This window comes from Balaenoptera physalus (assembly GCF_965194825.1).
Source record: "Balaenoptera physalus genome assembly, chromosome: 7".
NCBI lineage: Eukaryota > Metazoa > Chordata > Mammalia > Artiodactyla > Balaenopteridae > Balaenoptera > Balaenoptera physalus.
In genome coordinates this window covers 39,067,505-39,092,727 of record NC_138886.1, presented here as the reverse complement: position 1 = coordinate 39,092,727, position 25,223 = coordinate 39,067,505, and the positions used below count along the sequence as shown (strand labels likewise).

At 41.6% G+C, this 25,223-nt stretch overlaps 1 protein-coding gene across 5 annotated transcripts in view; it reads right to left on the bottom strand.

Annotated features, from left to right (window-relative positions):
- Positions 1-25,223, bottom strand: part of LOC309663834 (transducin-like enhancer protein 1) — an 87,004-nt gene that overhangs the window by 37,078 nt on the left and 24,703 nt on the right. For 4 of the 5 annotated variants that reach the window (XM_082468389.1, XM_082468392.1, XM_082468391.1 and 1 more), the window contains exons 5-8: positions 22,364-22,426; positions 20,332-20,436; positions 7,348-7,552; positions 6,592-6,608 (exon numbers count right to left, since the gene is read on the bottom strand). In XM_082468389.1, coding sequence (XP_082324515.1) covers positions 6,592-6,608; positions 7,348-7,552; positions 20,332-20,436; positions 22,364-22,426 — 390 coding nt within the window. The remainder of the gene's footprint in view (positions 1-6,591; positions 6,609-7,347; positions 7,553-20,331; positions 20,437-22,363; positions 22,427-25,223) is intronic. The other variant, XM_082468390.1, reaches the window with a different exon arrangement.

Genomic DNA, 25,223 nt, shown 5'->3' with positions numbered 1-25,223 from the left:
GAAAACCCGTTCATGGAGACAGCAAAAGCAAGACAGGTTTCCCTAATGTGAAAATAATGCACATTATTCCAATGGATTTCTTTAGCTGCCATGCTAATTCCCTTTGGGAAAGGTGTCCTCCTCACAGGAAAAGTGTCTGTGTCAGAGGTACAGATTGGAAACTCATGACACCTCATTTATCCTCAGTTACACTAAGGCAGTGGGAACCTAATTTGCTAGCACACTCTACACTGACAATTAACTTCTCGGTGAACATTAAAACAATTAGGTGACGACGCACCCCATCACATCTGTGTGCCTCTCATCCACACCTGGTACCAATTAAGCCATCACCCTGTGTGGTACTTCGTGCCGCAGTCCAGTTGGTCATTCACGTATTCTGTGTGACAAATGCATTTTTAACCTATAAAATTAATGGATCCCTACTTGTCAACAGTGAAGAGTGGAAGCAAGTGGAGACATGTGGAAATGTGGAAATCACATCTTGGAAGACTGGCTGTGAAGCAGGCCTAAAGGGTACATGTCTATTTTTCATATTGTTTAAAGGCAAAATATGGGAAAAACAAAAAAAGCAGGGTGTTCTTGCACCTCGATCTAAGAACTTGGCACTGTCGGACGCAGATGGGCGACTCAGGATAAAACGGAGCCACAGACATACACACCCAGTGAGTATCTGGGCTGGAAGAAGTACTACACCACAAAACGCCTTCGGCATCACTCTCTACGTCCACGGCTTGCCCTTCCACCCTCCTTCTCCAGGTAAAACAAAATAAAACCAATAAAAAGTTTGGAGCTCACAACAAATATAAATGTTTAAAAATAAGCTTTAAATGACCTCGTAACACCTTCATTCCCCTAATCAGGACCGTGGTCACAGCAAAAATCAAATTTGTATTTCAAACCTTTTCTAGAAGCATGTTTTCGAAGTGCTCTTCCTTCTCCAGCCCCTGATGAGATGCTTCTACTGCAAGAAAAGGTCCTGAAACTAGAAAGCACTGGGTCAGGACTTGACTGTGGTATCTGGATATCTGACGGCACTTAACCCATCTCTCCTCATCAGAAAGACCGAGACACAAAGTTTATCGCTTACTGGGTCCTAGAGGGGATACTGAAAATGACGATCAGGCCAAAAGGAAAATAAGAGTTTACAAAATCTGCTCCAAAGGGTGGGCATTAAGGTTTCTAATTACAGAACACAAAATGAAGCCTAAAAAAGTTTGTGGAGGGAGAAAATAGCCTCTACCTGCTTTCTGTTTGTTTAAAGATGCCCTATCCTCACTGAGATCTCAGGGAGGTAAGACCTGAACATTCTCTGGTCACGCACAGGTCCTGACGTCCACCTGGCAAGCTCCGGCCCCACAGCGGGCAGACACCCCACCTGGCCCAGGAACACGCCACCCCCGACAAGCAAGAAGCTGCCAGTGCTTTCCTTCCTTCAGGGGGTCACCCTTCTCGTGGCAAGTGATGCTGGTTTTCCCAGAAGATCTATTTTTTTAAGCACAGGGTTTTAAATTCTGCCAAAAGAAAAATCTACTGAGGCAACCGCTTAAGAAAACTTAGTGTTTTCCACTGAGCCTTAATATTGAGATTTCAGGTGACTCATTTCAGTTTTATCCTTTATCTCCAGGCAATTCCTTGACATAAGTCAGGTCAACAACATTTAGGCGAAAACACCTCCTCCTGGTCCCTGTTTACCTTTGATGAATTCGAGCATCATGAGACTGATCAAGTTCCTAAGAGGCTGGGATGGGTTTTGTGATGCCGACACACTAAGAATCATTAGGAATAGCCACCGGTCATGTGAGCCCTCATCTCCACAACAGCCTCACACATTTTTAAAAAAGGAAACCACAAGTAACTACACTGACAGTGACTAACGACGCATTTACTGTTGTCTGGCTACCCTGCAGGTAGAGCCAGGGAGGACTTTCCGAAAGGCTTGCTACGGTGTGTCTGACAACTTCCCACTTGTGGTCCCTAAACCCCCACCCTGCAGACAGCCATCATCACCACTTCATAGAAGGATGAGAAATCTTGCCTGTGCAGCCAGAATTCCACTGGGGTCTGCCTTTGTCCAAAACCCATGTTCTTTCTATCATTGTCCCCTTTCTCCCCACACCCACAGTGCCGCGGTCCTAAAGAGCCACTGGGAGACGCTGTGACATTCAAAAAAAATAAAATTTCAGAAGCAGGCCAAGAGTGAAGTATTCCCCAAAGCAAGCCTTACACCTTATTTCCTCCTTGCTCTCTATATTGCTGAGTGTCGTCTTAGAAAAAAGTGAAGTGATGGGTGGTCCGTAACTAGGATCTGGTCCTACCTCTGCCAATAAACTAGTGAAGTACAACAGCTAGAGAAGAAAAAGATAAAGACACCCCCTTACATTAAATAAAGTGATGGCTGTCATAACTACTGTTAAATAAGTTCTAAATGTGAACATAATTTTAGAAATGTTATAGGAGTGGCAACAGGGTCCCTCAGAAAGACATGATCTAAATCTCCACCTCTGTTAATTAACTATATGACCAAAGACACCCAACCTCCTTACTCTTGGTGTCTTATTGAGAAAATGATGGTGACGCACCAATCTGAACTCTGAAGTAGATGAAAAGTGCTTAGACTTTTCTGGGCCAGGAACCCCTTTGGAGAATTTAATGAATGTTATGATCGCTCCTCAGCATTATGTAAGAGCCCTGACCCACTCTGCATACAATTTTAGAGGGGTCCCAGGACCTTCTGAAGTCCACTAGGAACCCGCCTTAAGTCTACAAATCGTCCCTGTTCTGAGTCTCTCCCACACAGCCCCCTCAAGTCTCCTCCCTCTTCCAAATGTTCCAAATAACGATCACACGAGTTAGATTATTTCAGTGCTTTTCGTTCAACACATAATTTGACTTTGACATTAAAAGATATCACTGCAAAATGACAGCAAGTATACGCAGTGCCTCGGCCAGTGCCTGGCACATAGTAAGTGGTCAATAAATATGTTAAATGAATGAGTATTTAAACATCCATTCTATCATTTTTCTTAAAAGCCATACAACTCCTTGTCAATTCTCTAACTCCAGGTCTTTCAAGTAGACGTATTTAAAGGACATTCCCTTCAGCCAAAATTTAGTGCAATTCATCTTTAAATTAATTGGGATATCTCAAGTTTTTATTACTCCTGAAGAAATAAAGGCTTTTGTTAGGTCATTTTTTTGCTCAGTAGTAGCACTCTGGTAAATAGGCTTATGTTAAAAAAAAAAAAAAAAAAAAAGGTTTGCGAATTAGAAAACAGCCAAACAGCAAAATACACCTCTCAAAAGTTACTAGCTTTATCATTCATCCCTTTCAGAAACAAGAAACTTAAAAATAGTGTCCGTATTTTCTCTCTGTTCTTAGCACCTTTATTTCCTGGGTTTTACATTAAACAGGTTACACTGAGGTTCATTTGTTTTCCTACCATAAAACCTTAAACCAGCAAATGGAATAATCTGTCACTAAAAATAAACTATGTATGAACCAGTTTTAGACTCACAGATAACAATCCACACACACTCACATGTCCTCTGACATAAGTCCCTGATTTTTGCACTTGATATAAAAAATATGTTTGTTCAACATAGCAAGAAGAGCAGGAAAAAAAATAAGACTATATGCCAGCCTAGAATTTTTTAGAACTCCCTGGTCTTCTTTATGGCAGACGTTCTCAGAGTTTGGTCCAAGGACCCTGAGGGTGTCTCTCTGTGGGCAGATTTCTTCCAATACTTAAACCAAAACAATGTATGGCAACAAAGAGAATGCAGAAGCTGAGGAGAATTCAACTGCCCTCTTTTAGGCCAGGCATTAAAGACATTTGCAAATGTGCAAAAAAAAACAAAACCACTCTTCCCACTCCAATTTTTAATTTTGGAAAATAGTTATTTTTCATTAAAAATGTTATTTATGTTAACACAAGTAGCTCTTTATCTGTTTAAGTGATTTTAAAATCTGTTTTATTTCTAACCCAGAAAATTTTCAAAATATATGACACACATAAACAATAGTTCTCTGGGGTCATCAGTTACTTTAAGGGTAAAAGATTGAGACCATGAGGTTTGAAAATCGCTGCCCTATAGCCACTGCTCTTAACCCCTCAATGAGGGAACAAACAAAACAGCAGTACAGAGCAATGAATTGACTTTATCTGCCAAGTAAAATTCAACTTCATAATTCAAACCACTTTATTAAACAGATAAGTACTATAATATTTTAGGAGCTAATAGTACACATAATCTCATTACCCACTGAGTCTCATATTTAATTTTATACAAAGTTTGAAGAAAGCTAATTTTATGTAACTGCAGCAAAATCCCACTTATATGGATAGTGAACAATTTACTTCCTCTCTACAGACTGAATTAAATTTTTAGATTAAAAATTAGTGTAGTTTCTCCATTTTATATTATCATTACCATGAGTTTTCTGTAATAATCACACAGGAAACTCAGCATATATACTTACTCTGGAAATACTCTTTGAAATTATTATTAAGACTTGACAAAAATTTGGTGTGAAAAAGGAGACATGCAAATAACACATTAAGTAACCATGTATTTTATATTATTTTATAGATTGGTTTATGCAATGTATCTACCACATTTGGACTTAAAAGTTCAGATTGCTAACTCAACACGGACTTACTAACTAAACTAACTAGACTTGAAAACAATCCACAGCTGCCTGAAATTCAAGAATGATTTAGTACTTCATTAAGGGTACAACTCATTAACCTTCGTCCACCTTACTCTCACTTCCCCAATCAAGTTCTTGATCACATCTTCCAGCCAAAATGACACACAGATTATTAGACATACTCAGAAACACAGTCACATCGAGTTATAGAAGAATGCCTCTATGAGCTTAAGTGTGCAAATTCTACTCTTTCCTGCCACTGGCATTTCAGAGAGGCATACACCATGGTATCCCTTCCACAACTGTCTAGAACTCTTGCTAAAACTTTATGCAGCCTTGTATCTTCTAGTATTTTTGTTGCTTTTCCTTGGTTCTTTGAGCAAGGGCTTGTGATACATGTACCTACATATCCCTACACATCCCTCACTACAGATATATTTCCTATATTACCTTACATATAGTAAGCATTCAATAAATATACCGTGACTTAACGTGGAACAGTAGTACTGATAATATAAAGTTGAAATAAAAATAAAGTCTCAAACCTAGAATAAATTCAATAGATTAAAACATGCAGCAGACTAATGCACGTGGGCATTCCCAACATCATCTTCTGCCATCTCTATTCTCTGGCCCAGGATTAGGGTTTTTAATTTGATACTCTATTGAATGAACATGGCAGAAAAGACGACAATCTACAGGGGCACTGAAACAGCAAAATAGAAAGGTCACCTCCATAAATCAGTTTACTTAGGTCCATACTTTCGGAGTAGGTAATTTTATTCCCTAGATCTAATTTTTTTCTCCCCTCTTTTCTCCTCCCAACATTTTCCAAAGAAAACTTACAGGACAATAATTTCAAAACTACCTACCTCATCCTTTCACCATTATCCATTCCCCCAATACATCCTGACACATGAAGTAAACAAAGCTCTGTCCCAAAGAGAATTTTAAAAATAGCTACTGTTCTACACAGAAGGTGCGTGTGGAGGGGTGCCTAAACTTTTCAAACTGAAAAAGTTTACATATCGTCTCCCCAAACTCATAAGAAAGTATCAGAGTGATTTAAAAGTTCAGTATCCCATTTTTTAACAATATTTAGATTTAAGATATCAAAATACTGCCATGTTCAGAAAGAAGGAAGGAAGGAAGGGGGCAAAAACTGGAGATTATCTGAGCTGCAAGGGGGCCAATTTCTCATTCTGTTTGTTCCACAACATGTAAGAGACGCATTTTAGAGACAGGCCTCCCCACAAGTAACCGGCAGATATGCGTACAGATCAAACGTGCTTTATTTAAAATGGGTAAGATTTAGGCTGGCGAAAAAAAATGAACTCGATAAGCACAGAGCCCCGTGCACTGAATTTCCTTGGTTTTGAGAGCTTACTCAGACACTCAGTTCTTTGGACTAAAATAAAGTTAAGTTCAAGTTCACACTCCAAGGACAATTATGAAAAGAAAACTAGATATGGAAACCTAGCAACTAAGATGCATTTGCAGAGGATAATGAATGGTTTAGGTAGAAATAACACAATACTAACTAATTTCACATATGGATTGTGACCTCTTGCTTGTAGAACTGACTTAAGATAAAAATGAATACTCTCTTAAACTACAGGTAAACCTGGACTCGAAGTGCAATGATAAACACATTTTTTAAATGGGTCTGGGGCACATTGGGATCAAAGTGTATTTTCAAGTGAGTAATCACAGCAAACAGCTTTGCCTCCCTCTCATCTGATGGAAGTTTTATATAAAAGACAAAGGGTGGGGGGAAACAGTCATATTTTTTTAAAAAAGAAAGAAAAAGAAAACCAACAGGTCGCTGTGAGAGAGTAGAATATACGTGTCTGTGCCTGTGTTTAAAGAAAGGCGGCTGAGGGTGCACTGCAGGGGGGGAGAACGCGTTTATGTGCAGCAGGCGTCAGGGTACTTACTGTGCCCGGTTCTCTGTCTGCTCCCGAGGTTACCAAGAAACGCACAGACATGCCCGTTCAGACACAGAGGCAAGAACAGAAATAAAAAAAAGGGGGGAATAATTAGAACACAAGCCCCAAACAGTTTTAAAAATGGCTTTTATTTATATAAGTCATTGCACATTCCTAATACAGTGATTTCCTGAAAATTACAGTATTTTGTAAACATAAGATTTACAGTTTAACCATACACAAAAGCCTATTTTTTTAAAATTTCTTGACAGAATAAATTACTTTTTTTCAAAAATTAGTCAAGTGCAATTTTGCCCAATATTTAATGCATACTAGAATTAAAGCCTATGAAACTAAGTAGTAACAGATGCAATTATCAAACCTTTCATTTGAACACATTCACTTTCAAATTTAACTTCTTATTTCGCCCCATTTAACAACATTACTTTCTTTGAAAATTACCCAATTAAGCAGTTAACAGTTTTCCATAATATGGTACAGGCCACTGGCATTAATGAGGCAGTTGCCAAGATGTCAAGATGCCTGCCATCTAAAGAGATGGAGAAATCTACAGATGCCCACGTTAAACCCTGAAAACCTCCAGGGTGAACTGTGTTTCAGTGGCCAAGCTGTGCGACAGACAGTTCCTCTTAGCTCATTGTTTGCTCTCTGAATGGGTTGGGGCTTTCTTTAGCGGTGCACAAACTTTGCAGCACTGTAAGAGTGTTAGGGCAAGGTCCTAATCTGGCTTGCCCGGCCTCTCACCTCTGTGGTGCTCTGCATCGTGGTGCTTCTTGTCATCTTTAATTGCCAAGTGAGACTGGCCACTCAGAGCACTAGACAGCGCCAGGAGGCCGGCACTGCCGCCGAGGGGCGGGATTCCAGGAGGCTGAAGTCCCGAAGGGTGAGGGGTGAGGGGCACTGGAGGTCCATGGCCGTGAGAAAGATGCTGAGCTTGCAACTGCTGCTGCTGTTGGTGGTGGTGGTGAGAGAGGAAGAGGAGGAGGGAGAGAGGGGGAGGAGGTGGCAGTGGTGGCGGTGGTGGTGGCAACCGGAGAGAGAGCAGACGTGACACACACACAGACACAGACACAGACACACATACACACACAGAGGAAGGGAGCAAGGAGAGAGACAGGGAGGAAAGAGAGAAAAAAATGTGGTTAGCACTTTCAGTCCATCAAAAGCTTTCATCTGCTCAGTTATCTGATATCATATAATCTTCCCAAAACATAATCCTCAGATTGACACTGTCACTTTCTGGCCTAACTCACCCCCTGAAAGTGTAGCTATTGATTATTAGCAAACCTGGATAAGTTAGTAAGCCCTCACACGGTGGTTAGTTCCATCTCTAAGCGCCTCCAAGGATGAAATCCAGTGCATCACTGAATCTAAGATGCCACAGATTTCAGACTCATTCTGACTTCAGAAAGGTTAAAATAGTGGAGGAGCAGATATGCATCCTATAATACAGTAACTATATTCTCAACTAGTCACCAGTTACTAGGTGACTCCATTGCACCCCAGCATTCTTGCGTTAACTTACCACAATGTTAGGATGAGACAAAACCAAACATTACCTTTAGTTAACAGAACTTAGAAAGCAGGAAGAACTAGCATCTCTCATGTACTTGTGTGCCCTTAGCTCATCAAGCCCTCACAGAATGGAGGAAGTATCGATATTCCCATTTCACAGATGGCCAGGGCTCAAGGCATTGAGTTTCTCCCACCAGGTGGCAGGGAAGTGAAGTCAACGTAGGAAGGACCCTCATGGCTGTGCTCTAGTCACGGTACCACCACATACAGAGGGAGCCCTCAGGGAGCCACGCATGTGACAAATGGAAGGAACCTTAGAGACAAAACTTTGTTTATCCCTTCCTTTCTCCTGAGCCCCATGCCCCAAACCCACCCCCCTCCCGTGTCACAGAGGAAAACACCAAGACTCAGGCCAAGAACCTTGCTGAGGAAAGCACTCCCACCAGCTGTGTGGGACTCCAAACACGATGACCAAGTCCCCATTCCCAAATGCCTTCGCCTCTATCACTTAACCCATTCCAGAAGCTAGAAACCTGTCCACATTAGAGTATCACTGCTCTCATATATTATATTTAAGATATGTTGCAGGAAATGAAAAAGTATCCAAGCAATGGCCCTCGCACCATAAATCTGGCCACACTTCAGCTGTCCAACATAAAACTCGTTTTTGATGAGACAGTAAAAACGATTAAAGCTCAATTTCTAAGGTGTAATGTTAGGAAATTCTTAAGATTCTGATTTGTGCTCACTTCCCTGGGACTCAATTACTCGTTTTATTTGTTACACCCTTGCACGTACTGAATATATTAGATCTTCACACCAGATCTTCAGCAATTTTCACCCTGACCACTTGATCTTTGACTGAATCCTAAACATGCTTCCGGCACTCAAGAGCAAGAGAAAGCAGCATCTAAAAGGCAGAAATCGGCATCTAGTGTCATTTTACAGTAAATTTTCAACCACTCCTAGTACCTTTTAAAAAAATCTTTAGGAGCCAACCTTCTCTTTAAACCTCCACTCCTTCCGAAGACAGCACAGTTCTAATGCGAGGGAAACTGGAAAACGGGCGAGGTCAGAGCAGGCAGCGTTAATAGTATTCTTGGAAAGTATTTATAAACTACTCATTCACCATTTGAGATCATAATAACAACTTCTTTATGCATAAAATCACCTTCCTGTCATCCCAAAGACACTAATTCTTGCTCCGTCACCTTTTAAGAGCTTGGCAATAGCAGGTCATAAAACTGAAGGAGCTGGCAGCAGCATCACGGTCCACTAGGCACGCTCATTAGCGCTTAATTAGGAACTAGACACCTGCCATAAGAAATGTGCTCGGAGAAAGATGAGGAACAGGTCTGCCCTACCAGCGATTACTATCATTACTCAGAGTAAAAGCAATGTCCGGCTTCTTGGGGGGAAAGGCAGTGATGCATACACAAGCGGGCGCAGTGGGGTAATTAAGCACGGCACTGATTAAAGAAGATGAGAGAGGCTAAGCAGAGGGGAAGGAATTTAACTATAGGGTGGAGGATCCCAACCCTATCACCCTTCCCTGCACCCCACCCCCAGGCCCCCTCTAAAATTCCCCCCCAGATGGAGACACCAAAAAACAACTCCAGACGTGTGATTTTTACGTGAGAGCAAAGGCAGTCTCGGGTGCTGTTTGGATATGCTAGAAGGAAGCAGATTTTCTGCCAAGCCCAAGTTGGTTTTTGGAAAGATGAACTGGAAAGCATTCTCTGATGTACTATTGAAAAGAAAGACTAAGCTTATAAAATAAAGGGGCTTTGCAACAGCTGTGAAACAGACCTGCAACGTTAAACTCAACCTTTAGGCAAATAGCTCTCAACAGGGCTATCCAACAGCCTAACTGGCCATGGCTAAGTCCCACCTCTAGCCTGCTCTAGCTTTCCAGGCCCCTTGAAGAGATAGCTCACTGCCCATTATTAGAGGCAATTAGGTTCTTCCATCCTTAGCTTGGCGATCTTGAAAGCTCCTTCTTCCTCCTTTTTTTTTAAAAAAAGCATAAATCCTATCACAAAATGAAAGGAGTACTAAGTAGGTAGCGACAGGATGAATCACAGCTATTGAAGATGCTGTAGACCCAAGAAACGTGGATACCGCTGCCTCACATTCTACTTCTTTATCCTACCATGCAGTGCTCCTAGATAATATTTCCAGCTTCCTTATCTGGCCTCAGCTCGGAATACACCAGAGGGAGGAAGGGTGGGCGGGCACAATGGCTCCCATTTCACAGATGAAAGAGTGGCTTGCCGTGGGGCTCATAGCCAGAACAATGATGGCAAAGCTTTTATTCCCTAGGACAGCATTTCTCCTGTGACCCCAGCAGCCCAGTCCTGTTCACAAGGAATCAGCTGCAGACCTAGTGTTCCCACGCAAGGGGAAGGAAGAGGGCAATCTCTTTCTCCACCGAGGACCTCACGTTTCTCCCTTCCCAGGTAAGGAGATACTCTTGAGGGTATGCAATACTGCACACCCAGAGACAATCCACATTCACTATTGGGCATTTACCCGGAAATACAACCATCTTCACGATGCAGCCTCACCAGCAGTGACAGGTGGGACTTTGTCCTTAGATTTATGACTCACGAGTGCCATCTCTCCAGTCCCCACTTTCCAATACCCTACCTCTGAAAAAGGAAAGTATCTTTTGCTCTAGCTCTCTTCCAAGGAAGCTGATAAAGAAGAATCAAGCTGAAACAGAGATAGTTCTGGCTTCTCTCGGAAGGAGATGCTTAATAAGTAGTAAGTGTTATTTCTAAGATAAAAAATTTATTGAAATGAATAGAGGGCCCACATCCGGGAGATTGAAACAACTGACTCCAAAAGGGCAGCCCACTTGCCCCACGTGTCCTAAAGAACATTTTTTTCTCAACACGGCTTACCTGGGACAGACTAGTACTCATCACCTTCAGCAAAAGGAAGAAACATGAATGTTACTTAAAAATATATGCTACAAGAAAAGAGATCCTGACATTGCTATATAGCCAGCAACACATCAAAAAATCCAATGGCTCTGCCAATTAGGGGAATTTACATGAATCAGTCCTCCATAGACCCAAACCTACCCAAATCATCGGGGAAACTGTAAAATGTTTCTCAACGTGACAGCAAAGCTGGCTGGGAAAATTCAACCTTCTACCCATTCATTAGCTTGCACTCATTAGTAAACATTTTCTTTAAGTTAATGCTTATAGATTTATACAGCACAGAACACATAAGCAACACAGTTTATAAAGCTATCAGAAAAGGCATTTCTGATGAACAATGGTGGTTTGGGGTAATATGTATCAATCTAGACTGGTAGCTCTTAAACAATTTCAGCACCACTTTCCCCACCCCAGGGACACTTGGCAACATCTAGAGACATTTGTGGTTGTCACAACTGGGAGGGAAAGACGAGTAGAAGTGTTGCTGGCATCTAGTAGGTAGAGGCTGGGGATGCTGTTAAACGTCCTACAATGCACCGGGCAGCCCCCAGCACAGAGAATTCATGAGCCCAAAATGTCAACAGTGCTGAGGGTGAGAAATTCTGGTCTCAATCTAAGCTGGACTTCTGTCCCATTACATTAGAACCCATGTTCTTATATGCCAAAGGACTTGCCAGATTGTTGCTTAAAAACCAGAAGTACTTTAAAATATTCACTTTTCACTGTCCCTTCCCCATCGAGTACCTTGTCACAGCTCAAAAAAAATGAGCCTCTGCTTCCTAATGCTGACTCCACTAACAATTCAAAACAAAACAAACAAACAGAAACTTCACATTTTACAAAACAATTTGGGAAAAGAGCTACAATGGGAACTTTTACATACTGTTCTGGTGCCTCAAAGGTGATTAGGGAAAGGTTTAGTTTGGGGCATAAGGAGATAACTGTACTTGTTCTTAACCCAAACAATTTGAATAGGCTGGGAATGAGACAAGTAAAACAAACACCAAACACTGAGTCAGTGATACTGAAAACCCGCAAGGAATAAAATAACCTCATCCATGTCAAACAACAGCCACACATTTAGAATTTTAATTCACATTTCACCCAGTGCAGACTGGGTCAATTATGTTGCTGTATGAAATTGACTTTGCTGTTTACATTCAGAGCCTTAATATAACTGTGCAGTGGTTTCTACATTTTTGTTTCTAAAACAGGTGTAGCACAGGGTTTATCACCACAGAGCTGCCTATACAAGTGGAAAGGACACCAGAATAAAAACGAAGGCCAAAGTCCCTCTCATCCCAACTAGATGCTAATAAGTTCCTTATCACCAACCACTGAATTTCTGAAATTTAACCCACTTTATAACCTTTGGGAAAACTATGTCACACAGATCACAAACTGAACCCAACCAGAACTAAAACCATGCCCCAAAATAGCATCTTTAATGCTAAAAGCGTGACAGTAAGTGGCATTTACAGCACTTGGTATTTAAACACTTTTAAAGGGGGAAAAAAAAGTGAAAAGTAGCATTTATTGACAGTTCTCTCCAAGTCATTCTTCCTTGATTTTCTGCTATTTCTCTGTTCTTTAAAACACTCAGTTCTTATCTTGGGAGAGTGCAGAAAAAGAAAATTGGTATGCTATGATAAACAAGTGGGAAAAGTGGTGAAGAGCTATGTGGCAGGAGAAACATCAAGGACACTACTACAGGAGCTACCTGAAAACCTCCTATCATGTGGATGGCCTCTCGCGTGAAGGGGGCAAGGGTGATAAACAGGCAGAAACTGCTTGCTGGGGCCAAGAATTCGCAAGCCACTTGAAGACAATAAAATAAATAAATACATAAATCCACTGAGAGGCTCCATCTCGATGCAGGACCACACAGAAAATGAGATGCAGAAGCAACACTGATGGCCTGTACATAGGCAGGCACCGGGATGAAGGCCTAAAATTCTCAAAAGGATCTAAACTCGTCTTTACTGTTTCTGCATTTCAGCTAATCCGCACAGGCCAACTCATTCTGCATCACCCCCCTGACTTATTCATCTTACCTGCCCTGGGTGTCTGTTTCCGTCAGGACTTAAAAGACCTAAACTAGAATAAGATTTTTAAAAGCCATGTTTACTTAGGTAGATCCACTTCTAAAACCATGTAAGGTTTCGAGGAAAAGATGCTCAGCATCATCAGCCATCAGAGAAATGCAAATCAAAACCACAGAAGAGATAGCACGTCACACCCACTAGGAGGGCTAGAATCAAAACAATGGACAATAACGAGTGTTGGAGAAGAAGCAGAGAAACTGGAATTCTCATCCACTTCTAGGGGGAATGTAAAATGGTACAGCCACTTGGTTGTTTAAGCTAAATGGAGTTATGCCCCAGAGTTCCATTCCTAGATATAAACACCAGATAAAAGAAAACATGTCCGGGGCTTCCCTGGTGGCGCAGTGGTTGAGAATCTGCCTGCCAATGCAGGGGACGCGGGTTCGAGCCCTGGCCTGGGAAGATCCCACATGCCGCGGAGCAACTAAGCCTGTGTGCCACAGCCACTGAGCCTGCGCGTCTGGAGCCTGTGCTCCGCAACAAGAGAGGCCACAATAGTGAGAGGCCCGCGCACTGCGATGAAGAGTGGCCCCCGCTCGCCGCAACTAGAGAAAGCCCTCGCACAGAAACAAAGACCCAACACAGCCAAAAATAAAATTAATTAATTAATTTTTTTAAAAAAGTGAATATTTATTAAAAAAAAAAAAAAAGAAAACATGTCCACACAAAAATTTGTACACAAATGTTCACAGCAGCATTATTCATAATAGTCAAGAGGTGGAAACAACCTAAATTACCAGCAACTGATTGGATAAACAAATGCAGCATATTGATGCAATGGAGTATCATTCATCAATAAAAAGGACTGAAGTACTTGCTACAACATCTATAGACCTTGAAAACATTATGCAAGTGAAATAAGCCAAACACAAAAGGCCACATATCATATGATTCCATTTATATGAAATGTTCAGAACAGGCAAATCCACAGAGATAGAAAGATTAGTGGTTGCCAGGGGGTTGAGGGGAGGGGGCATGGGGCCTGACTACTAATGAATATGGGTTTATTTTTGGAGTGATGAAAATGTTCAAGAATTAGATAGTAGTGATGGCTGTACAAGTCTGTGAATATACTAAAAACCACGGAGCTGTGTGCGTTTAAAAGGGTGAATGATACGGTACGTTAAGTCATCTATCAATTAAAAAAAACTGCATAGATCTAATTTCTAAAATGAGATGCTCAACTTTCTATTCTGAAGATTTTTCTTCTTCCTCTGAAAAGAGGGAAAATGTTATAATGCCTTCTTCTAAGAAATCCAAATAAAAATCATACGAAAATATATGGGGAAATGAACAAGTAGACAATGCTTCAGTAAGTTTCCTAATAAATAAAAAGCACACTGCCTAATTCACTAGAACCCAGACACTGAAGCCAAGCCCTACATTTGTCAGAGATACCTAGTTGTACCCTCAGTTAAAAAAAAAAAAAAAAACAAAAAAAACTAGCTCGACCTAAAGGAGAGGTAGGATGCATAAAAGACTTCTCTGCGATATTGCGCCATCTCTTTGGAAAATTAATAAAAGGGCTAGACTGGTGGAATTTAAGTGGCAGGTATGTCACTAAACAGAAGCTGGTAGAGCTGGAAGATCCATGTTTGTTGTCATCATTTTATTTACTCCCTTCGGTAGCAGGCTGTGCATTATTCTCTCAGGGTGAATTTGTTTTATAAAGAAACTTACAGCTGGGTTATTGATGGGCTTTCCAGGGATTAACTGCATACTCATAAGAATAAGAGGCTAACCTCATCCTCTTAAACTTCCCACACTACAATCCTATAGATGTCTGAAAGCTACAGCCGGAGGAAAAAAATAATCCAACATTTTTGCTAATCCTTAAACCAGTCATCTCCTGCAACAATAGGGAGTCCTTTAGGTCTACAACTCTATCTCTCAAGGACAGAAAGGCTCCTTCTGCAGACACATCAGGAGTTTGTGTTCACAGCCATCATCTGCACAAGTACACGCAGTCAGACACCACAAACCACGCTAGACTTCTTTTATTTCATACTAAGTTGTTTTAAAGTATAGAGAACTATAAATTTGCCTATGGAACAGGAGTATACACACATGACCAGTAACTGGAGCCCCAAATCTGAGCCCCATAGGCTTTGACAGAAGTTATATTCATGGAAAGTAAGTCAGATCACATCCAAATAAATGAGAAAGGACAAACAATGCTGCTTACATTAACCCCAAATTTCCCTGAGTTCCTGACGTTCATAGCACTGCTATGGGAAATTGTTTAAATTTTCTTATATCCAACAGTCAGCATCAAGGCAGCTATCAGAAATCTGGCATTTTGTGGTAGGGGAACTGTTCATCTGTCCATGTCTTCTAACTCTTCTCTCCTTCCAATTCTATCACAAGGATCCCCGTCACCTCTCAGAGCCAGCAAAAGGCCTGGTGCCCTTTCCTCTTTATGTTGAGTAAGGAAGCCAATGATGCCTTGTCCTCACATTTTTGCTTCTCAAACCTCTCCATCTGTTCCCCTAACTTAACTTTCCCCCCTGGTTCTGAACTTTAATAAGTTTGTTCGTCAAAAGTTAAATGGCAGTGCTTTCGCACTTCTGAGTCCTTATTAAAAATCATTCAAGCACGACAACTTAATGGCAGGAGCAGAGCATCTGGCTGGGTCTAATCTCAAACACCAACATCCATGTAACCACCAGAAAAGACAAAGGAGGAGGTGACCTGCTGCTAGGAGCAATCGCCCCTTCACAGGAGCTTGGCCAACTGGACCCAGAGATCTGCTACAGGTGCTGAGAGAAACCAGGCAGACAAAAACCTCAGTTCAGGGTGTCAGCACCACATGCTCATTGAAGGCTGCCAGCCAAGGTCTTACCCCCACAAAAGCCATGCAAGGTAAATGGTATTATCCATTATCCTGTAGAAGGACGCTGATAGAGGTTAACTGGCTGAACAAGGTCACAAAGCTAAAAAGTGGCAGTGCCAGGACTTCCCTGGTGGTCCAGTGGTTAAGAATCCACCTTCCAATGCAGGGGACACAGGTTCAATCCCTGGTCTGGGAACTAAGATCCCACATGCCATGGGGCAACTAAGACCGTGTGCCACAACTACTGAGCATGCAGGTCACAACTAGACAGCCCGCGTGCCACAACTAGAGAGAAGCCCACGCCCCGCAACAAAAGATCCCAGGTGCCACAACTAAGAGCCAATGCAGCCAAAAACAAAATAAATAAATAAATATTTTTTTTAAATAAAAATAAAAAGTGGCAGTGCAAAGTGTCCCAACCAAGTACATCTCATCCTAGGCCCAGGCTTTGTCCAGGTTAACACAATACAGACGGTCTTAGAAAGATGAGCATAAAACACTGAGAAGTTAGGCAGTAGGTACTTGGTTAGAAACAGATATACAACTATGTAACTGTTTTAATAAAGAAAACCACACTCTGCTAATTATTCTTTTACTCTTCTACTTTTTAATCAAAAAGCAACCATGTTTCTTTAGGGGGGTGGGAAAACTTGGCTGAGAAGAAGCACAAGGGGACTTCCTGGGGAGGTGGGAACAATCTGCAGCCAGAGAGGAGTGTGGGCTACAGGGTGTGTGCATGTGCCAGTGATCAATCTGTACACTCAGGAGCTGTGCATCTCACCTGTGAATTACACATCAATTTTTCAAAAATCTGTGTGTGTACAGGTATGTATATATCCATATCTATATTTATATGATTTATATTAATTATACGTGATATAAACCCAATTATATGTGATATAAACCCAATTAAAAGATAACACTAATTATCTGGAATCCCAATCTCAACTTAAAATCAATTACGTAGTATCAGAGCAGGTAGAAGAGAGCTCTTAGTTCCCAACTTCCCAAATACTACAATGGGGAATGATATGAAGAGCCCGTCCGTCAATTTTCCTTTCCTTCAGGTAGCCATTAGCTATCCCACAAATAAAATGTTACATCAGTCAATAACCTATTTCGTTTTGAGCATTTTTAATAGCATTCCAAACTAAAAAAATCTTTGAGGAATGCTGATTAAATTGTGGAGACTATCCTGATGTTTGGGGGGAAAAAAAAAAAAACCCAAGGTTCAAATAAATAAGTTTCCTTCCCACAATGAACTTGTTTTCTCAAGTACAAGGGAGTTTGTGCCAAACCAAATAAACTCTGTATCTATTAAGATCTCTGCATTTTTATTGTTACAAGAACATAACATGTTTAATAGCAAAAGAGCTTATAAAAAGAAAAATTCAAAAAGTAGGGTTGCAGTTATTAGTCTGCCAATTACCAAATGTGCCATCAGTCAAGCTGTTAAAAAAAGTATAACAAAAAATATCTCAATAGTTTCTCCAAGTATCAAATATCTAAGAAGCTTATCTTTCTTAAATACCAGGACTCTATGTAAGTTGAAGGCAGGTGCTGTGGTGAAAAAGATTTAAAATTCAGTATTTTCCGTCAGATATGAGAACTAAGTTTTCTATGCTGGTGAGAAATAGGCACCGTTAATTCACTCTACAAAAACGGAAAAAACTATAACCTCTCTCGTCCTCCTAAAAGAGCAGCCACAGTCCCAGGACACAGCTGAGCTTACCTAGAAGCCTGGTGTCCTTGAGAAGATTTAACTTTTTCCAGGTTTGCTAAAGAGAAATATCTGTAGCCCTGTCAAGCAAGCAGTAAGCTCCTTGATTGTACCTTAAAGGGAATGAGAATGTTTCAGCTCATTTGCATTTTAAAGGGTACTCTTTCATGATCTTTCACACTTGTAATAGATGTCTAAACCGTTAAATTACTATTTCTTTTCTTAGCTTGAAAGTCGATGCAGACGAAGAGCATGGCCTCTCCCAGTGTTCTTTACCCTAAGTCGGTCCCTGAACAATACTGACAGCTGCTATCAGACCGGGCTGCATTTACCCTGCACGCAGCTGCTGCTTGTAGGAACAGACAGCCTCCCAGAGCCTCCTCCCCTCTGGGGAGACAGGCTGACACACTGCATGTTCAATGAAGGGGTGCAAAGGTCTGCTGAATTGTCAACCCAATTTTATGCTACTTCGATTTTCCAGGACGCACACAATTCCTTTCAAGCAAAAATCAAGCATATGCCACAGCATGAAACTTATGGTGTGGGATAATTATTGATCACTACAAACTTTAAAAGAGCCTGCTGACATAAATTAATATACTGATCCAAAAATTACAATTATAAAAGCCGCACATGCCAGTATGCTGAAGACCTGCAACTGGCGTTAAGTCTTGTGCTGGGCCCAATTCACTGATTTGGGTTATTGTTGCTAGCTATCGGAGCTAATCTGCCTTTATAATCTCAACAACATGTTTCCTGGACTAAAGCCATTCATAAAATTAGCGATTCATCTGCCCTTCCAAAACAACCTGCTATTTTTATTTTCTGATTCAACTCAAAATGACTATTACCTATAAACATCTGGTTAACACAATTTCCTCCTTTCTAATGGATAGGATTGGGCAGTGCCTTTGAGAATGTAAGAGTACAAAGTTTTACCATTGAGAGATGATACGTAAAAATTTAGAGCCTATCAGAAAACAAACATGTTCCACAAAGTGTAACTGGGTACTTGAGAACTGCTTTGCATATGTTTTCCTTTAATCAAAACAGGCTTTTCCATCCTCATTCATCTGGGCTAAAAAATTCTGTGCTCGAGCTACAAGTACAATTTGTTATTAGTCTTTGCTAATCAAACACAGTACATGCAAAAGTACCAGTGAATATTTGATTTGATCTCTGAAATAAAGCAATTCATTACACAAGAAAAGGGTACAGAAGGCAGCAGACAAATGCAGATGTAATTGTGTTTTTTGTTGAATGTGATTAGAGAGCCCACTAAGTAACAGTCAAAAATGTGACACTAAGGGGGAGAGATGCAGAGCCCAGACCTGTGGGGAAGAGGAGGAGGGGAGAATTGTTTATGCAGAGCTAAGCTGTCAAGTGTAATAAAGCAGCTTGAATAAAATTTAAGCTGAAAATCCACTGAAGCTCCCCATTTCAGGGAGGAAAAAGCTATTAAAAGGAAATGAAGGTCACCCTCCCAGTTTATTTCACCTAATTGACTGCCAATAGCTTACCACAGGCAACCCGACTGCAGATCTGCAATTGAGAAACTGATGAAAGGAGAGTTTTCAAGCTGAGGCTCATTCTTTAATCCTCCTTGGCTCTTATGTTTTTTCTCCATCTCCAGTTGGGATGTAATTTTAAACCCTGATGGATTAACTGGTTCCATTGTCTGTGGCCGTCACTGCACTATGGCACTCTTAATCCGTACAGCAGCATGTCTAATTATCATTACAAAGTGTCTGAGGGAACTATAAAGACCAGCAGGGCATCTTCTCACAAGCAATTAACATAAATTGATAAATGAGTGATTTGAATCCGCTCAAGGCACTCACATATGAATAAAATCAGAAAGGACGGTCCCTTATTTCAGCTACTTCTTTCGCTTAGTCTGGAAGGGCAGAAAACATGAGAACCGTCCTGGATCCTGCAGTGAGGGGGCGGGGGGATGAACCCAACAGTTCACCAGGCTCATTAATGCAGAGCAAATGACTTGTGATTGACAACCAGTTGCCAGCAAGGAGCACTAACTGAACTCAACCCAGGAGAGCAGAAACCTGGTGAAAGGCTAGAGGGCACTAGGGCAGACAATCATCACTTCTTCAGCAGCAAGAGGGTTTTCTTTTCATTGGGGTGCCACTTAAAAATTCATGAAAGAGGCACAAGAAAAGCAAAACAGTTATGCATAGGTTCTAATACCCTGGGAAAGCAAAAGGCAAAAAAGCAAAAGACAACAAAATGAAATAATGCCGAGCTACGTCTTGACCTCACTGGGATCTAAAGTTTATTTTATACAACAGAAGTAAGGAAAGTACGTATTTAAAACCCTTGCCAAAGCTTTAACCTAAGGGAGCAGGGTAAACTACATCTATTTTTCCATTGAAAAGAAGATTTATTTTTTCTTCCCCTCCTAAAAATGTTTCTATCATCTCCCTTATGCTAATCTTTCTTCCCCTACATACCTCAGCATACCTGACACTGCCACCCCCTGCCCCCCGGCTTATCAAATGGGTTAAGATTAAGAGACACAACATTATATATAGATAGACAGATATTAAGCCAACAAATTAAGAAGAAATGAAAGCTGGTTATACACACTGTAGGAGGTAGACCTGGTAGGCCACGTACCCCGATGATGGCATTCAGCTCTGCCATGGTCACCTGTTTGGCACGTTCGACAGCCTGGGCCACCTGCTGTTGATGCTTTGAAAACAAGGAGAAGGGAAAAGTGTTAGCAAGGCAGCCAAGACCTTCACTGTACCTTCCAACAATAAGACAAATGCCACATGTGGTGCAGACTGAAGTGTAATATGTCTTTAAATGTGAACTTGCTCGAGCACACATTGTTCCACAGAACACACAGACAACCAGCAAAGGAAAACTGAGAGTGGTGCATCCCTCATTTCTAACCAACACCAGTTAACCACTTAACTTCTGATGGGAATCTGGGGCTCGGAATGGTAGAAAGTCAAAGGAGGACATCAAAAATGGTAATGTGAGGCCTCAGAAAATAAACAGTATGGGATCTGGAAGATCACCCTGGTTCTCAAAGGGGGTTTGCTATGATAAGTTTGAGCAGGAAAAGTTTACAGTCATTTAAAAACACCCCTTTTGATACTTAAAATTTAAATATTAAACCTGCAATCACTTCTCTGGTCAACAAATCTCAACCCACCAGTTGGTTTTGGAAACTCTGGGAATTCCTCTCCTCCTTTAGCCGCTAGATGTTTCACCCTCCACAGGGGAAAGGAAAGACCCCGCTCCCCACCCCCCACCCCCCACACACTCTGAGATCACAGGCTGGAAACAGCCTGCGCACCTCCCAGCTCCACTCACAAATAAAAACAAAGCCACAGGTCTCTTTGGGAGAAAGGAAACTGTAGCAGAGACCAGGATTACTAAAATCTAATGAACAACAGGCTTCAAAAGGCCAACAGGGGACCTCCCTGGTGGCGCAGTGGTTAAAATCCACCTACCAGGCTTCCCTGGTGGCGCAGTGGTTGAGAACCTGCCTGCCAATGCAGGGGACACGGGTTCGAGCCCTGGTCTGGGAAGATCCCACATGCCGCGGAGCAACTAGGCCCACGAGCCACAACTACTGAGCCTGCACGTCTGGAGCCTGTGCTCCGCAACAAGAGAGGCCACGACAGTGAGAGGCCCGTGCTCCGCAACAAAGAGTAGCCCCCGCTCGCCGCAACTAGAGAAAGCCCGAGCGCAGCGAGGAAGACCCAACGCAGCCAAAAATAAATGAAAAAAAAAAAAGAAGAAGGCCAACAAATCTAAACTGTAACATCAAGTATATGCTATGCTGGAAAAGGCTGCCATAATAACAGCAGAGATGGTGCTACCCAGCATGGAAAAGTAGATGCCAGTGAGAACAAACACTCAGTATTCCAGCTCCAAGGCCCATAAGTTTTTCACTGTCTCAAGATATAAGCATCCTGTACACACTTAAAACAGTTTTGCATTTATTAGCTTGTATCCAAAAGTAAAGGCAAAACTAAAACATTACTGGTTTTGAGTCATAGATTACTCACATAAAGAGCCTTTCCCTCTCAAATATTAAGGGGTGAACTTCTATTACTTTGTAACTTAATAAAATGGCTTATATATGTATATAACTCCATAAGCTAAAGTAACATGAACAGATAACATGAATGGTCTTATCCTTAATAGCACTGGCATCCACTCCCTCCATGGACAGCATTTAGTCAACCTGCCCTGATGTACAAGGACAAATGAAATACCTGCTCCCGTGGTCAAGTCAACCCTGATGCAACCATTTTTAAAATGCAGTAAAAGAAAAGCTCTCTAGAGAAAGGACACGTGAATCATCAGTAGCCATCAAGCTTATTTATACTACTCCTCTGAGGAAAGAAAAGCTTTATGCTTGATGGTCGTTTTGCAGTTTTCCACAGAAAAAAATTAATTTCAGGTTGAGCTATTGTCACCACTTCTACAGTGTCCCCTCAGATCTGTTAGATGGAACAGCAGGGGGTTTACACACTTCAGCTGTAACAGATGTTCTTCACACTTGTTCCTCGTGATAAAATTAACATCTTAAAACTAGCTAATTTGCAAACAGAGAAGCAACATAATTGCACTTTAACAGCTGAACAGTTTTACTTACTTCCTGAGACAGAAATGGGATGACTTGTGCACAAATCGTATTCAATCTCTTGGCGATTTCAGTCTATAAAGACAAAGTGATATAAATGTTTAGTATATTTCATAATCAGTTCAGAAAGATAAAACTTCATACCCAACATCTGAGTCCTCCAGTGCCTCACTCTTGAGGGCATAAAATTGCTTTCCCAGGCTATGTTAGCAATATTTATCTTGAGATAAACAGCAGATATTAATCCCACTTGCAAAGTAAGACATAATCGCACGCTTTATTGGTCACTTACGAGATAATGGGTAGTTTAATTGAGTTGGAAAATCTACGTGGTTTAAGGCTACGTAATCATTTAACCTGGTGGGATTGCAAACCTCTCCGTACACTTATTCAATTACGGCATATCAGGGTACATTTATATAGCAAGTTCATTCAAACTGGAGTCAGAACCCTGGGGAGCAGAAGTACCGCCAAAGCAGTCTAGCTCTCAAGATAAGGTCTAGAGCGAGAGACCGGAAGAAGACCTCCTTCCCACCTGTCTCAATTCCTGCACAACTGAAACAGGACGTTAATGTTAGTAAGCCTTCACTAAGTCTCAAAATTTCAAACAAGCCTAGAAAACACTGCTGAAACAGAACTCAAGTCCAGAGTGACAGTCAAGTCAAGGTATTCTGGCTATCTGTAAAGTTTTACCACAATTCAGCATCAAATGCCAGGACCTCACTGACAGGGCCCACGGTTCCACTGAGTTTAAGAAAATGTGTCCTGGGGCTTCCCTGGTGGCGCAGTGGTTGAGAATCTGCCTGCCAATGCAGGGGACACGGGTTCGAGCCCTGGTCTGGGAAGATCCCACATGCCACGGAGCAGCTGGGCCCGTGAGCCACAACTACTGAGCCTGCGCGTCTGGAGCCTGTGCTCCACAACAAGAGAGGCCGCGATAGTGAGAGAGAGGCCCGCACACCGCGATGAAGAGTGGCCCCCGCTTGCCGCAACGAGAGAAAGCCCTCGCACAGAAATGAAGACCCAACACAGCCATAAAAATAAATTAATTAATTAATTAATTAAAAAAAAAAAAAAAAGAAAAAGAAAATGTGTCCTGAGTGTCTGCGGCACAGGCTGTTCTAGAGAAAGTAAGAAAAGTCCGTGCTCGGCTCCAAATGCACAGCACTCCCTCTGCAAGAGGGACAAACTGGCAAAGAAGGGAATGAAGTGTGCTCTGCTCCCAGGCTAGGGTAGGATCCACATGCCCACCCCACCTCCAACACCCTCCAGTAATACAAAGGAGCCCTGCTTTCCTCTAACTCTGAAGAACCAGTTCTGCTTTAAAAAAAAAAAAAAAAAGTCATCCGAAGAGTCCTACATTGGCCTTATTTATTTCATCATTTTCTGTCAATGCTTACTAATGCCGCCTCTATTACTGAATTAGGCAATGAAAAGCATTACGAGGAGAAGAAAATTATGAAGCGCAAAGCCCATGCCCTTGAGAAAGAGAGAATGGAATAAGTGAAACAAAGTAGAAACCTCAGGAACTGTATAATCAAGTACATAAAAAAGAGCTGCCTTTTGTCCTCTGAGATGATTCCAGTTAACTGAGCAACAAGCCTTTGGTTTTATGGGATTGGATTTAGGCCAACCCAACTCAATTCTCCCTGACCACCAATGAGATAGGGTTACAGACAGTGCCTTGGAAGAAATGTACTGGAAGGGGAAATGACTGGTATAGAGAACAAACCCGTGACCTTGCTTGAACAAGTGGGGCAAACAGATACGTATATGCAAAAAGGGTGCAGCTGTACTAGGTGCAAACACAGAACTGGGTCAGCCCTACCCAGTTCATTTGATCACAGCCACCCACTCAAGCTAACTCAAGGTCATGAAAGCATGGGCGGGCCACCCTTGCCTTTGCAACAGGGTTCTACACTATGTATCTGGGTAGATGTAAAGGAGTAGGGATGCTCTCTGTGGACTCTGAGGTCCCTGCTCCCCACTTCCTACCTGCCATACATTCCAACAGCATTCTGTACTTTTCCCATCTCCAAAATTCCCTTCACGTTTTCCAATTTTAAAAATGACATCTGCTCACTTTGAGCACATACACACAGATGTATACTATATAGAAATATACAAGAAAGTTAAAATAACCCTAAGTCCACCATCCAGAGATGACCACAGTAACATTCTGGTGACCCCGGGAAGCAGCACCCCAGGCTCTCATTATCTGTGTGTGCACAAGCCCAGAGTGGAGGGAGACACTTTGATACCAAGGGGTCCCAATACGTATACTGCTTTTCTGTAATTTGTTATTTCCACTCAAATGTGTCATGGACACCCTCCCACTCAATAAAAACAGATATGAATAAGGACATCATCAACATATCCCACTATACAAGCAGACGGGTGTCTCAACACTCCTAATATCAGGGGATATTTATGTTTCACCTAATTTTCCACAAGTGAACACTGTATGTCAACTAACTCTCTCCCTGGATCTCTAAAAGGAATCTCTAGAAGTGAAATTGCTAGGTCAAAGTGTATGCATATTTTAAACTGTAATGCATGCTGATAAACTGCCCGGCAGAAAAGCTTACCAATTTATATCATCACCAGTCTATGAGGGTGCTTGCTCCCCCACCCAGTGTCAATACTGGGTTTTGTTGACCTTTTTAAAATCTTTATCCATCTAATAGATTTTAAAATGACCTCATTTTTATTTGCATTACTTGGATTCTTCCTGAAGTTAAACATCTTTTCATATATTGACTGGTCCACTTTATTTTTCCTTTCTCTTTCTTTCCTTTGGTATTGATTCATCATTGTCTTTTTGTAGTAGTTCCCATATGACAAATATTGACTTTTCCAGTTTTTCCACCTT